This window comes from Maylandia zebra, linkage group LG1 (assembly GCF_041146795.1).
Source record: "Maylandia zebra isolate NMK-2024a linkage group LG1, Mzebra_GT3a, whole genome shotgun sequence".
Classification (NCBI taxonomy): Eukaryota; Metazoa; Chordata; class Actinopteri; order Cichliformes; family Cichlidae; genus Maylandia; species Maylandia zebra.
In genome coordinates this window covers 22,497,357-22,513,333 of record NC_135167.1, presented here as the reverse complement: position 1 = coordinate 22,513,333, position 15,977 = coordinate 22,497,357, and the positions used below count along the sequence as shown (strand labels likewise).

General features: G+C 40.2%; 1 protein-coding gene across 1 annotated transcript; it reads right to left on the bottom strand.

Moving 5' to 3' along the window:
* Positions 1-419: 419 nt before the first annotated feature.
* On the bottom strand, positions 420-15,774 carry gas2b (growth arrest-specific 2b). The gene is made up of 8 exons (XM_076887877.1): positions 15,650-15,774; positions 11,562-11,831; positions 9,907-10,016; positions 9,217-9,358; positions 7,244-7,307; positions 6,267-6,831; positions 6,065-6,172; positions 420-1,168 (listed from the first exon to the last, which is right to left on the bottom strand). Exons 2-8 carry the CDS (start codon positions 11,782-11,784, stop codon positions 947-949), a joined length of 1,434 nt encoding a protein of 477 aa, XP_076743992.1. The 5' UTR covers positions 11,785-11,831; positions 15,650-15,774; the 3' UTR covers positions 420-946.
* Positions 15,775-15,977: the final 203 nt, after the last annotated feature.

Here is a 15,977-nt window from a genome sequence, read left to right as displayed (position 1 = left end):
TGGAGCTGAACTGAAAACAGACGGTCCAGCTAAGAGATGAATGTCCAGGAAGGTAGGACACCATCATAGCGCCAGTGTTGACACATTACTTCCCCAACTAATCACCACGGCGGCAGTTGGCCTTTTGTCACTGAGGACATGGTGCCACCTAGAGGGAGAACTTAACATTTTGTGTCTTTGCTTTTTGCTTTTTTTTTTTTTTTAAAAAGAGACTTGGATGAGTAAATCTGTGTTAAAAGGCCCAAAACATTAAGCAGCATTAAGAAATCTTTTATTTAGTTCTTGCAATAGCAATCAAGTCTATATTTTTTTTAAAAGTTACAATTATTTTAAACACATATTTTTTTTAGAAAAAAGGTTTAATTACAGGCAAACATCCAATGAAACTCAAATACACAGATGATTAAGGAATGTGGATGTCTAAAATAAAAAAAGTTCAAACAAACATAAACACATTGTGAGCTTGAGAAACTGCACAAATCTAAACATGACTTTACACCAGACACATTATTGCAGAGTACCAAAAAAAACCTTTTCCTGAAAGAGTGTTTCACAATGAAGTATATATGGAAGTAATGATGTACATCCAAAAGATGGTGCGCTGACAAAAATATCTGCGCTGCAATTTCTTACAGCTCAAAATAAAGCTGCTGAAGCACAAATTGCAGCAGCAGGAAGCGGTGAAAGCGAGTGAATTGATAAAATTGTTGCCATTTATTTGCCTCCTAACGCACTGTGGCATACGCAGAGTTAAGTAAGCTTGTAATCACAGTCAGTTGCGTACTTCACACAGCTATAAGAACAGTCACATCTGTGTATAAGGAGAAAAGGTTGGATTGTATTTTAACTTGAGGTAAAATGGACGTCAGCTGTGTTGAATCACTGACCTTGAACACTTTGCTCTGATTAGGTGAGAGTTCCCGCTGCCACCTGAAGCCGGAGGCAGTTACTTCTTGCCACGATAATGGGCTCCGACCACCATGTAACTGTCAGGTGAGATGTTCAAGTTGGGTGGCTTTGGTTTGTCCTTACAGAGCCTGACCTCAGATTTACCTGCCAGCACTGCTCCTCCTTCTCCTCCTCTGCAGGGGTCATGTTTCTTCAGGTAACTCATAAAGGTCTCCCATCCTCCACCCACTCGTACCATCACGTGACGCTCATTCAGCATCTGCAAAGGTGACATGGGAGGGAATGCTGGGTAATAAACTTTCCATATAGTTTCTGGCTGATGCATTTCCAGGATGTTTTTGAACTCTCAAATATATGTTAAGCAGTGCTTCACACACACACACACACACACACACATAATCACATACACGTGAGTGTGTGTAGCACTGGCTATGAAAGGCAAATGATGTCTTGGAAAGCTTTGTCAAAATCTCATTAAGCCAAATGAAACAGCTCCTCGTGGAACCAGCTGAGCACGCACACACACACACACACACACACACACACACACACACACACACACACACACACACACACCGTGGCGCACCCGCACAGATCTGAAGCACAAGCCACCTAGCAGAACTATTTTAAATGATAATAATTGCAGCGTTACCAGTCTGTCTGTTAACAGTAGTTACAGTGAGGTCAGTCGTGTCTGAATCAACAAATCGTACACAGACAGCCGTCCTTACAGCTGAAAACCAACTGCTGCCATGGCAACTAATGCCACAATATAGAGCCTTGGAGAAAAAAAAGCAATGGAAGGAGAAATTGAGATGAGTTCAGCTCAGTCCCTCAACTCCCAGCAGACATTAACATTCCCAAGAGGCCCTGCAAAGCCATCCGTTGTTCTGTCAGCGCCAGCAACCCCCCCACCCACCCCCTGCCTTATCAGCAATAAAGCCTTCATTACAGGGCCATTAAAAATGCGATAATACAAGCATATCTCCTCGCTTTATGTATGGAAGTGTGTGTGTGTCACGTGTATGGGATGAAAAAGAAATCAATGGTACAAGCACAGACACACGCACACACGCAGGCGGGAGACACGGGCGGCTTTAGAGGAAACTCCAGACGTGGTGCGTCTCAGCTGTTATCCTGCAGATTAAACTGTTGAGGTTGACAGGGGTCAAGTCTGACATCCTGAATAAACCACTCTCCTGTCACACTTCCAGGAAATATCAGTGTGACTGGTTATCATTCTCAAAACATCAGTCACAATACAAATTTAAAAAAAAACCTGTCTAAACACAGTTGTTTTTTTCTTTGTCTTCATTTACTGTCACTGGCAAACCTCGTGTTTCAGTCCAGATTCTTAACAATGGACTGTCTAAGCTTAAACGTATTAAATAAAGTGAAAGATAAACTTAGATTTGTTATTTGATGTAGACTATAAATAGCTTCTGCAGTCTACTATTTTCTGGGTGTAATTTTTCAAACATGGACTAATGTTGTCAAATAAGAGACCAACTTAATCATCTAAGAAGAAAATACAAAAAATGAAACAAGTCAGCATCTTTCTGAAGGAGATGATCTACCAAAGCCCTCTTTGTTATTTCAGGCTCCTTTATTTCTGTCTCTGTAACCCCCGCCCTCCTCCCCCTCCCTGCTATGTCTGCAGCCCATAAACTAACGTCTGGATTCCCTTGTGTCCTCCATCGATTCCCTCTCTCCCCCTCTCCTCCTGAAAGATGCATTAGTGTACTCAGGGAAAAGGAGTCCTCTATACACATGCCAGTAGGAGGCAGGCTTTAGCCACAAGCGCTGATTTTGATGCTGTGAGCGCGCTCAGTTCTTAAATTTGACAGCAAACACACAAATTGATGAGCCATACCGGTTCTAATGCCATTAATCTGTTTCGCCTGTTGTACTCGGTTTCCCCTTTACTAGAGATCTCACATCAGCGAGACCTCCTTATTGAATACAGGGTGTATGTCTAGGTGCAGACAGCATAACAGAAACCCTATAAGACAGCACATTGATTAGACCATTGCAGATTCTGAATGGCACTAAAAGGTCAAATTGAGATATCTTGCTAAAAATAACTCCTCATTCGCCAGAAGATAAAGCTTAGTGACTTTAGTTATCCCCAAATCCACTACAGTAAAGATGTTCATCAGATTGGACACACGTTCATGATTTGGAGGACAGTTGTGGTGATGAAGATTTGCATAATCTTAAATTTACCTCTACAAAGCTAACGTCGCTCACATAAGCCTCAGCTACATTGTAATGTTTACTAAATCTGAGCTTACTAACAGGTAAAACGATGACAACAAAGGCAGTAGATTTGGTCCGAGTACAGGTTTCATAAATATTTCACACATTCCTTGTTCATCATTTCTTCACGTTCCACTGTTATGTCAAAGGTCGGCTATAGAACAAAGACCACATGGCTTCTGTTGAGTCAACGTCTTTCTCGAGAGCACTTGAGAAAGGAAGATGAAGAAGTGTTTCTATGAAAACGATTTTAATCAGCTATATGTGATCATGAAAAAAAAGAGTGCTTATTAGGTTCATCACTATATTAGCATGATGTGTCTTGATATTGTGAGGTGCTATAAATCTCTTTTCCTTCCATCAGCACAGCCAGACGGGGTCTCTGCTACAAAGCTGAACGAGAGCCTAATTGGGCAGAGAGAAGAAAGAGAAGCCTTCCTCTTTTTTAACACCAAAGAATAGCAAAGCACTCCAGGGCCAGCGTGATTGAATAGAGTCCAAAGGGAATAGAGAGAGAAGGGGAGAGAGAGGCAGGGTAGAAAGTTTACACGTGAGGAGGGGCGGTCATGCTCAGCCGCTCATTAACAAGCTGTCTGATTAAACCCATCGCTAATGACTTTGTCTTTGTAATCAATAGTATCTGCTCTTTAAAAAGGTCTGTACACACTGAAGGGTACACTCCCCTAGGAGCGACACGGGGGTTATCACGGTATATGGAAATGGCGGTTTATGGTGTGTTTCCCCACTCACGTGTAGGCAGCTGTGGGTTTCAAGGTAATGGATGGCTTACTGATCACTCTATTCAAACAGCTCATGTTTGTCTGCTTTTCAGCAACCGGGAAAAAAGGAAGCAGTGCAATTTATCTACAAACTAATAATTAGGGATGAAGACGTGATGCAGGTTCAAGGACAGACGTTATATCTGAAAGACTGCATAAAGAATGTGAGCACACAAGGCAGTTTTGATAGCATAGAAAAGCTTTAATCTTGCTTATGCATATGCATTTAGCCAGCCCATGATTTGGCTATCATGCATCTGTACTTCCTCAGCTTTCTAAGAAGTGGTGTTCCAACATATGTTATATCTGTTATGATATGACAGATATGATTCTCTAAATAGGAAGTAAGAAATATGCATTCTGACACTAATGTCATAATGTAGCTGTTGCAACAGAACTTATGCATCTAATAAATTTCATCTCCTGAACAAACACTGTGATCCAACCTGTGAGAAACCTTATCAAGATCTCACCTTTTAGATTCCCAGTGATTATTTTTATGTTAAAATGATATATCGTGTACTCAGAACATACAGCAAGCATCAAGGTCACATTTTCAGTTTTTATAGATGGAGGGATGTATGAAAGACACTGAAGTACATCTTTGTATTCAAAACCGTACCCACATACATGCACTCCCGAGTGGGCTGCCATTTAAAATGCGCACCAGGGTCATATCTTTGCAGAATCACCCTGAAAGAAACATGTTTATTTTTCTTCCAGGTTTGAACTCTTCACTGAAGGTCTATGTACTGAATACAATCATTGTGAGCCCATTCGTATCCTGACCACTGGTTGCCAAGCAACCCTGCCTCCCCATCCTTGAGCCTTCATAACACATGCATACAGATGGAGGATGTTTCAGGGAGGCTGAAAGACATCAGGGTCTCCATCCCAAGTGATGCAAATCAGTCCCTCTGACACATTGCACTTGTTGCTGACTCAACTCTTGATTAAACGTTCACACCTCATATGTGATTATGTGTTATCTGTGACAAATGCTCCCATTAGGTGTGGTTTATTATTTGTCTTTTGGTATCACAAAGCCTCCTGTCCTATTAGCAAACATACTTTAATATTTTATTTAAAAAAACAACAAGTTAAAAGCATTGTCATCAAACTAATGCAATGTAAACCGAACTTCTATTAAAAATATATATTTACATACTACTTATTTGTTTATTATGTTTTTATACCCTTACCAGCCACTTTATTAGGTCCAGCTAATCAAATGGACCTAATATCAGCCAATCAAATGGCAGAAACTCAGTGTATTTAGGAATGTAGACTTGGTCAAGACAGCCTACTGAGTTCACACTGAGCAGCAGAATGAGATAGAAAGGTGATTTAAGTGATTTTGAAGGTGGTGTTGTTGTTGGTGCTAGACTGGGTGCTCTGGGTGTTTCAGGAACTGTTGATTTACTAGAATTTTCCCACACAATCTTTACAGAGAAGACAAAATATTCAGAGACCAGCAGTTCTCTGGGTGAAAGTCAGAGAAGTCTTGTTAATGTTAGAGGTCAGAGGAGAATGACCAGACTTTGACCTGAAAGGAATGCAGCAGTAACTCAAACAGCCACTTGTTACAACCAAGGTATGCAGAAGAACATCTCTGAACAAGCAACACAATGAACCTTGAAGCAGATGAGGTACAGAAGTGGAACTACATAGGGTACCACGGCACTGCTATGTGGTCAGCCAAGAACAGGAAATTGCGGCTATATTTTGCACAAGGTCACCAAAAACCACTGTCCTCAAATGGCCTCCATAGCCACTGGATCTCAATCCATTGAGATGTCGTGGAACAGGAGATTCATATCATGGATCTGATAAATCTGCAGCAACTGCATGAAGCTATCGCGTCAATTTGGACCACAATTTTTCAGGAATGTTTCCAGCACCTTGTTAAAGCTATATCATGAATAATTAATATAACTGTGGAGGCTAAAGGGGGTCCAACTCAGTACTGGCAAAGTGTACATAACAAAGGGTCAGAGAGTGTATTTACTGCTTCTATTATGTTGGCTAAATTATCTAAAGAGTTGTATGGAGGATCTCAAAGTTACTGCAAAATACAAGTAATTTTTAGGAGAAAGGGATAACGGCAACATACTTACTCGTATATAAAGAACTTTGTCCCCAACACGGTAACAGCCCTTTGGTTGTTTCTCAACCAGGAAGGTGATGGGACAACTGCAGGGTGGATTTTCAATAATGTTTCTTACCTATTACAGATTCCACAGAGAAAACAAACTCAAAAAGAGTGTATTTTAAACAGTGTACCACTGAGATTAATTTCACTGGAAACAAAATACGCACAAAGTCATCCAAAATGCTGGTGCAGGAGCTCCTCCTGATGGTTGACCTGTTTGATGAGCGAGGAGTCAAGGCTGCAGGTGGGGAATTAGTGGGAGGTGTAGCTGTCGCACGGCGGGCGTTTATTGCGGTAAGGCAGACTTTGGTGGTGGATTCCAGGGTTTGGCCTGGTGAAGGCGCTGACAGCGGAGTTGAGGCAGATGTGTTAGTGGTGCAGGATGAAGGGAACAAAGGTGTTTGTGTCGAGACTGTGGTTGTATAAGGAGTACAGGATGAGAGGGGGGACTGAGGAGGGGATGAAAACATAGTTACTGGGTTTGTTGTGGCTGATGGAAGATCAGAGGCAAGCGAAGCAGCGAGGGGTTCAGATGGACTGGTTGCCCTTGGAGTGAGGGGAGCGGGTGCAGGGAGAGGGGGAGAAGGGGCAGGTGGTAGGGATGGCTGGGATGGTGAATACAATGAGAGAGGAGGAAAAATGAAAATAGGGGATGATGGAGATAAGCTCCCTGCCTCCTCCCTCTGCATCTCGCTCTCCAACTTAACCAACCCCGGTGGCTCCACGCCGTACCTGAAAGTGAAATTTAACAAAAAAATTTGCATTTGCACAAACAAATCAACACAGGAGAGAGAACATAGTGATTTTCACATCAAGGTGCTTAAACTCTTGGAGATACTTCAGCATTTATCACTTAGTTTTTTTTTTAAAGTGAGCACCTAATGCAGCTAGAAATGAAAACTTAAGAGGTGAAAAGTAATGAATGAGTTGCTATAGCAGTGAAAATCATCATGAAGGATAAACAGAAAATGAGATGACAAGAAAATTAAATATAGAAAAGAAAATTAAACAGGAAAACATGCAGCTATTGGCAGTAGAATGAAAACAATGATATAAAAAGAATACATTTCATTTAAGTGTAATGCAATCACAGTTTTATTTTTGGAGCTGCTCTGTGGATGGACAGTTGGTTATTCCTAGTTACCTGGCTGCAATCCGTCCCAGCTCCATCAGGCACAGGCACACCTCCCGAGGCTGCTTGTGGAGGACTTCAGGCAGCACATGCGTGACGTACAGACAAAGAGGATACAGGGGTACAAATAAAAAAAGGTCACTTATCTGAAAGGAAAGATCTTTCCAGAGATAAGCTTCTGTTTTTGTAAAAAAAAGAAAAAAGAAAAAAAAAAAGCGGGGCCTGCAGCCTGAACATAGAGGATATGTTTCAGGAGGTATTCTGTCTCTATTGTGCATCTCTCTCTTTGAACCAGGAATTCCTCAGGGCCCTGGATGTGCTGCTGATGGCATGAAGGCATGAAGTCATCAACAAGTAAGCCACTTCAGTCCATTATGGTTTATGAAATAAAAATAACTCAGTTTGTGTCAGAAAACATTATTATTAATTTGTTATTTGTCAAGATGACAAACGTTTGAGTCCAAAGACATCACATTAGCCACAGCATTCACTTATGGCAAAAAAAAAAAAAAGTTATACAATCAGCAAACAGCTGCGTTTCTATTGACTCATCTGTTTTGACAAAAGAAAGAAGTTTATATCATCCCCCCTTTGTGTCACTGATGAAGTAAACTTAAGTCTGTCAAATTGTGGTAACTGTATTTTCCCACTTCCTTCAATTAATCAAGTGAAGTGGGTAACTTTGCCTGCAGGGGAGACTCATTGTTGCTGGTGGGGATTAGCCTGTACATTATCATTCCTACGCATCTGCCACCTTGCAGAGACATGCCCATCTAAGAAGTGCAAAATGTTCTTTCTTAGACTTACTTACTGCATTTAACTTGATTAAAACCGGTACTTCAATTGGACTTGACTGGGGTGAGATGTGAGATATGTATACTTCACTTTTTCTGAGTCACAAACATTGTATCACCGACTCACTGGACTGTTAATGTTTTATTTGAAACAATTGGTAGTAGTTTTGCAACTGTTACTATAGTATTGTGCAAATGTTTATAGTCACCTATCATGGGAAAACATACACGGCAACACAGTATATAAGGACAAAAAAGGATTTGGACTTGTTTGAAAGTCAATATTTGGTATGACCACTTCAATACAGCCTGAACTCTCTCAAGCAAGCTTTTTTGTAATTTCTTTAGGTCGTCTTCATGAATAGTTCTCCTGGCTTCTTGAAGGAAATTCAAAGCTCTTCTTTGGATGATAGAAGCTTTTTGTTCAGTTCTCTGTCAAGCTGATCAAACGCTGCTTCAATAATGTTGACGTCTGGGCTCTGAGGAGGCCAGTCCATGGCTGACAGTGTTCCACTGTGTGCACCTGTATTGAGGTATGCTTTTACTGCACTGGCAGTGTGTTTTGGATCACTACCGAAAAATGAAGCCATTGCCAGTCAGACACCTTTTCAGTGCATAGTGGATGGATGATTTGACTTTTTTGTGGTTATAATTCTATCAATTTTGACAAGATCTCTGACATGGCTGGCTAAAATGAAGCCTCAAAGTATCACTGGGCCTCCATCATGTCTCAGTGTCGTAACTCTCTCTCAAATGCTAAATATTTCAAATTTGGATTTGTTATTCCGTAGGACCTGTTATACTTGATTTTCAGTCCCGTTCTTGTGTAATTTGGCATGCATCAGCCTTTTCCTTCTGTTTCCCTTTCTTAAGAATGACTTCAGTGAACAGTAGATGGAACTAAAGGTCCAGATGTATCTCTTAGGTCCTGTGTCAGATCAAGGTCAGGACATGACTTTCAGATACTGTTCATCTGCTGTACAGTTTTGTTTTTTTAGGCCTACCGCTTCTTCTTTTGTTCTCCAATTGTCCAGTTTCTTTAAGGACACACTGCGCACCATGCTGAGATACAACATGTTCATGTTAATCAGTAATGTGCTGTAAGTGCTGTGAGGCATGATTCACTTGAGCCTTGTATTGTTAAAAGAAACAAAGGTCTGAATTTCTCTGCTTCATTAGGTCTTAACTCACCCAAATCCTCAGACTCGAAAAGGTAAGCCTCATCAACACCAATCTTTCGACACCAGTAGAGGAAGTTGGCCGTGTTGTCCCTGGCGAAAAATGATCCAGAAGTTGCATCAGCTCGCCAGTGGATCACTCTTCTTGTGAAGACCTGTGATTGATTGTTTTCAACAAGCACATTCACAGAGAAGCAGTGGAAACATAAGCTCTCATTTCTAAGAAGCACACTGACTGGCTTTATCCCGGATCAGTGTTTCAGGGTACACAATGGATCCTGTCCAATGATCAACAATAGAAAAGCCTTCTTTAGTGAGTTTGAGCATAAACACACTGAGTGGAAGAGACAACTTCCTCTCCAATTGCATTATGCCAGCATTTGGTGTGCAAGGAGGGCATATCAGGGGTAAGATCTTTACAAAACACGACTGTAGTAAGGAGAGGCTTACTGAAAGAAAACATGAATAGACATAAAAGACATAGACAAGCACTGAATGAAATGCCAGACATTATCACTGCCAACGTCGGACCTGACCTAGTTTCTACCTGAACTCTGACTGTTCTTAAGTTAGATTTCATTTGTTTTGTTTTTATTTTGTTGTTATTAAAATGACTCACATTACGTGTTTTTACATTAGCCTTATCTTCTTTTCCGTTTGGTGTGCAAATAATTGTGCACATTACTTTGTGTTGTCACATCACCTTGCCATTGTTGTTGTGTATCATCTTGTCCTGCAGCAGCTGAGCCAGCTCACAGAGCAGAACGCCATTATCCAAACTCTCCATCAGATTATCTGCTGTGAGGTCCACTCCTGGGCAGAATTCACACATGACACACAGAAATGTCACAACTGTAACTCAGGATTGTTTGCTTTTTGCATTTTGCTTTACTCAAAAAAAGATCTTAGAAGTCGATCAAATATGTTCCTCTATTGGTTTTTCCAAGAGGATCTTATCCATTTGCTTTCATAAGAAGGATTCTTTAACAATCAGATGCACTCAGAATAATCCAATATGAAACCAGTAATTCTGGATTATACTGTAGCTGAGTGAAAGTGAACATGGGTGAACCAAAGTTTGAAATAATAATGACATGATTACATCAATTTTTTTCAGTCATTATGTTTGATTCCAAACATAATGACTCATATATTCACACATTGTAAATAGTGTTAATAATATCTTTTAATACTTTGAATTCAGATTGAGTTTTCTCTAATCCACACATTTCTTTTAAGTTGGCAACACAAAGATCTAGTAACACCTTGCTATCATGATTGACTACAACCGTCAGTTTCTTGTTGTCAGCATAAAAGGATTTGTTTGACAGCACTTATTGGATTGACTCAGAGCAATTGGAAAGTCCAAGAAACTCAGCGAAGAGCTAAAAGGATTATGGATTTACACATAATAGGAAGGTCTCTTGGAGACATTTCTAAACTACTGCATTTCAATGCATTTAAGTAAAATTTATTCAGATGTGTCACCACTCTGCCAAAACTGTCACTTTCAGATGAAAGGAAATTGGTTTGGATGTTCAGGAACACCAAGGTTCAACCCTGCAATGAACTGGGAACTGCAGGAACACCAGAATTATTTTCCACAGTGAAGCAAGTTTTACACTGAAATGGACTAAGAGAGCAAAGACCAAGAAAGAAGCATCTGCTCAGAACTGAAGCTTGTCTGACATTTGGATAAGCCAAATACCTTCTGGAACACTGTACCAGCTGTCAAGGACTGGAGGATGACTTCCAAATTCTTCAACTTCACCTCAAATCAATAGACCTCAGTCTTATTGAAAATTTGTGTAATATCGACCAAATATCAAATATTGAACCAGAATTAAGCCAGAAGCTTGTTGATGGCTGATTGAGGCGCAACTTGCATTTAACATTTATTGGGCGTGTGACTGTGTGGATTAGAAAAAAAATCCAAACTAAATTCAAGATTTTGTAGCCATGTTTTGTTTTGAAAGTATAGTATTATAGCTAGACTGAGTCCCAGCAAAATCTAAAGGTTATCTATGGATCATCCAGTTGAGTACTGCAGTGCAATACTGCAATATTTTTTTGCAATGCTTTTTATTACAGTTAGTTAAGAATTCTGCTGCAAGAAACAGGGAAAACGAGCATATTACTCTAATCCTCAGCTACTTGTTTTGGCTTCCAATCAAATACAGAATAAAAAGTATTGGTTATTGTTTAGAAATTGTTTAATAGCTTTGGTCCTAAATATATAACTTAGGTGTTTAATGGATAAAAACCTAGTAGGCCTCTAAGGTCCGCAAGATCTGATCATCATTGGCGAAAAACAGTATTATTCAATACAGTTTATTACAAAATAAAAAGTTGTCTCACCCATCATGGTGTTGAGCCAGAAGGCCAGGTCTTCTTTCATGGGCAGAAGGCTGGAGTCATGGCGGTAGGGGAGCCACTGGTGGTACTCCTGGGGACAGGCCAGGCCTGGTCCAGAGTGTCTGTACCTTAGTGAGAGACAGCCATTCATCCCCAATCCAGTCAACTGCCTCGGGGTGATGGGACTGCCAAGAGTGGCTTTCGTTGCTCCAACTTCACTGTCCATGTTTCAGCACCAAATGATCTTTGATGAATCCCACTAGTCCAGAGAAACTGGATTTAAAAAGAAGACCATTTAAGACCGCACATGACTCCGGTCCTCCAATTTTTATTCATTTATTGCATCTCAATAGTAAGTAATTTCAAGCACACCTGCTCTTCATCAGTAATGTGCAGAGTAGTGTTGTCTCAAATTAGGGTATGACATTCACACAGCTGACCTCCTGACTTCCTCTGCTCCCTTTACGGATGAGTTCCATCTCACTCCTCTTCTGTCACACCAACCCTCTGCATGTCCTCCTTCACTACATCAATGAATCTTATTCTTTCTCTTTCCCTCCTGTCATATTCACCATCCTTTGTCCTATATGTACACTATCCCTCCTATAACTGTGGGCCTTAATTTTATATCTGTTACCCATGAAGAAAGTTAAAATAGATCAGACATATTCAAACTATGAATAGCAGTTAAAATAACTCATATACCTATATGCTAAATGTTGTAAAGGTGCATCTACATCTAATTAGATTATAATACATCTAAAGCCAAATACATAATTTAAAATATAATGGTTTTTCAAGGGTAATATTTGTAAGTCCTTTAAAGTGAATGTACAAAAACAACAAAACATGTTGAAACCTTCTCCCAAAGCTGCAGCACTGGTTTTCATGTGCAAACCCTGTTTTCACAACCAAACAATCCACACAATCATTAATCAAAGGGATTAAACTGACTGCAGGCAGCTTGTGTTTAATAAGATGTACAGCCACAGCCCCGAGCCAGTCTCCTGGTGCTGCTGCATGGCTCATTTGTCCTGTTCCCAGAGCAGTCACGATCGTAAAGCTCAGCACCATGCAAAGGCTTGCTCTCTCTAATCAGCTAGAATTAAGATGACAACATGTACAGTGGGTCAGTGGGTGTGCTGACTGATATATAGTAGAGATATGATTACTTCGAGCCAGTTGACTGACTTTAATGTGTTACTATAAAGTAACAAGGCAAGAAAACATTCTGGATGTTGGGGGTGTTTTTCTAAGCTACCGGTGAGATGTAAAATAAGATCTGAGCAGTCCAGCATAGGCAAAAAAATCAATTAATTTTAAGGCTTGTCAAATGGCAAAACACTTCACAGAGGGTGGAAATATTACAGTTGGAATAAGGATATGCTTCTTGTAGTTCTTTGACCCAATGCAGAACCTGATATATTGCCATTAATTAAAAGCAGAGACAAGTTTAATCTTTTTTACTACACATTCCTACAGCAACCTCAGCTGCACCAGGAAACAAGCCTCATTGATGCTTATGTGTGCGTTCTCTGAGCGTAGTCTACAAGTCACGACACAGCAGCAACAAAATTAAGCCAACGCCGAAATACCAAAAACTGCTGCTCATGTGGTGGCCATCTGAGGCTAACAGTAGGCCTGTATATTAAAGGTAGACAGTTTTACAGGATTAAAAGCCTGACAAAAAAATTGTTTTGCTCCCGGTGGCTCTTCATAACCAGTGTAGGGCGGGTGATTTTGACTGACTCAACCATCAAGACTTTACCTAGAGCTGTAGTTGATTGCTGTCTGCTAGTTTTCACTTCCACTAAAACCAGTCACACAGGAGCCAAATGAGAGATTGGTTCCCATTGTTACCTTACAAATATGCCTGCTGTGTGTTGCAGCCCATTCAAGAAGTTTGTACTCATGCTTATGATGACTGAAGCTAGGATTTTATTATTCAGCTATCTGCCAATATTAGACAAATATGTATTTCTGTGTGTTGCACCTAAATGGTTTGAGCTTGATGACAAAGATTGCTGGCATTTTAAGAATTTACCAAACCATCCGCTTGTTCACACATTTATGCTTCAGTACTATTGAAGCTTCAAAATGCAGAGTTCAAAACCAGTCAACTAGTAGGTAGGTAACGTCACATTGGCCATGTCAATCTATTATATACAGTATGTGATCCTGAGACCCTCATAAATGCTGTGGTAGCCATCCAACAAGGGAAATTGGTGTGTTGCTTAGACAACGTGTCAGATTTTTAATAATAATAATAATATTTTACTCTTGTTTCACACCAGACAAAAACAAAATGATATTGGCGTCCTTTGAGCTGTGCTTCTAACATAACTGATAAAAATCCTGTTTCTGGGAAATCCCACTCCCAATATTTATTACCTTTAGTAGAATAGTGAAGTAAATGCACACCTGAAGATAGATGTTAGGGACCCAGATCAGCAGGATCGCAGCTGGCTTTTTGATACCACCTGTGTTTTATCTATCAAAGTACATGTAGCTCCTCGTTGCAGATAAGCACTACAAGTTCAGGTGTAGTTTGCTGTAAAGCTGACTTCTCTTGGCAGCAAACCTCTTTGTAGCATGTTCACAAAAGATGTCGGGCAAAGCTGCACTGAATTCTGGCCTTGGGTTGTGTGAGATGAATGTGGGAAACTTGTAAAAATACCACTCTGACTAGACACAGTGTAAAATATCATTTTTAAACATTTCATGCAGATGTGGGACGGAGGCAAGCTATATGTGGAGGGCACAGGCTGCCTAGTCTGATGCTGGATTACAGATTGACAGACGGGAGCCTCTGTCTCTAAGAAAACATCCAGGTGCAATATTCACACCTCTGCTACAGGAGAGCTCTGCTGGGAAGGGAAGGCAGAGGTCAACCACTGGCCCAGCTCTCAGACACTAGCAGCCTTTATCTTCCTGCAGAGCTGCGTGTAAAGGCTGTAAGACACACACATCAATGCCGAATAAACAAACACACAGGTCCGTGCATGCAGCTCTGATTCACACCTTGTTTACTTTGCCCAAACTTTAATGCTTCCAAAGAGAGATGTGCTTCACTGTTATCTCACACCCTTTAATGTGTTTTCAAAATAAAAGCCTAAATCTTCACTTCTAAATGAGCTATTAGAGGAAAACTAGCAAAGTTACACACCTGACTACCTGAATTATTACGGACCTGAGCCAAAGCATTCATTTAAATGTGTCTAAGTAAGACAAGATGTTATTTATGAATGGGATTCTTGCAACCCTCGGCTCAGCTCTGCTAGTAAATGAAATCAAAGCCTGGCAGCATCTGGTAAACAACTACATTCCTTTCCTACATGGCAGGCACAGCTTTGGTGTTTACTTTGGGGTTAAAACAAGTAGAAATCATTTCTTCAGCTTCCAACAAAATCTGATGCTTTCTGTGTGGCAACTATTTGAAATTACTATCAATAAAATATTGGACGGCAGTAGCGCTGCTGGCAGCATCTTACTCCATCAGTTTTGAGTCCGTCTCATTTGACTTGTTGGAAAGTAGAAGAGGTAATGTAAAACTACTGAATGAAGAAGAGGCTTCAGCTCTCACTCCACGACCTACCCTACGATGCTTCTAGACTAAATAAACTCCATATCAACACAGGATGAGAAGGTCTATCGCCTGCTGCACCTCTTTATGCTCCTTCGATAAAACACGCTCTTGCTCCAGTAAAACCCTATCAAATCAAATTCTGGTACCAAGATATACATTTTTCAATCTTCCACTGGTTCAAACAATGAGCTCCTCAGAACAGTTTCTTCATTTAGTAACTTCTGTGAGTGCTTATGTGAAAATAAGTTTCCAAAGCTGACATTTAAAGACACGTTTTCTTCTGACAGAAAAAAGGTAAGTTATGGTTAGTTATGGTTAACTACATGTAGTGGTAGTTGTTGTAAAATACACAAGCAACTCTGAAATAGTAAATTTTGATCCATTTTCTATTTCTTGAAATAAATTGTTATGACCACAGCTATGATAATAATAATAATGATAATAATAATAATAACAATAATAATAATAATAATAATAATTCCACATAAATATAAAATATACTTACAAAACGCTCACAGTAACTGTAGGATTCTTCCACAGATGTCTCTTATTCACAGTCTTCTTCTTACGTGTTTTTCGTCTGGTACACACATCACTCACGACCAGATGTTCAGCGCCCTCAGGTCCACCACATGTGAGTACACTAAAGTATGTAAAGGGGGCCGTCACTTTTAAATGCCTGCAAGTTTGTGGTGTCAGCTTACAACCGCTGAAGACAGGTTAGACCGTGGGAGAAAAGAAGGAAATACATATCTGTTGTTCCCTCGTTTTTGTCGGGGATTTTTTCCCCCCTCCATATTTAAATAAATATATTTAAACAGGATATCTTAATT

Excerpts from the sequence above, each read along its gene's own strand:
- gas2b (XM_076887877.1), bottom strand. The coding sequence starts at position 11,784 with ATGGACAGTGAAGTTGGAGCAACGAAAGCCACTCTTGGCAGTCCCATC. Across the intron at positions 10,017-11,561 it reads CTGGCTCAACACCATGATGG|GAGTGGACCTCACAGCAGAT; the intron begins GTGAGACAACTT and ends AATTCTGCCCAG. Across the intron at positions 6,173-6,266 it reads CCAGCATTTTGGATGACTTT|GTAAGAAACATTATTGAAAA; the intron begins GTGCGTATTTTG and ends AATCTGTAATAG.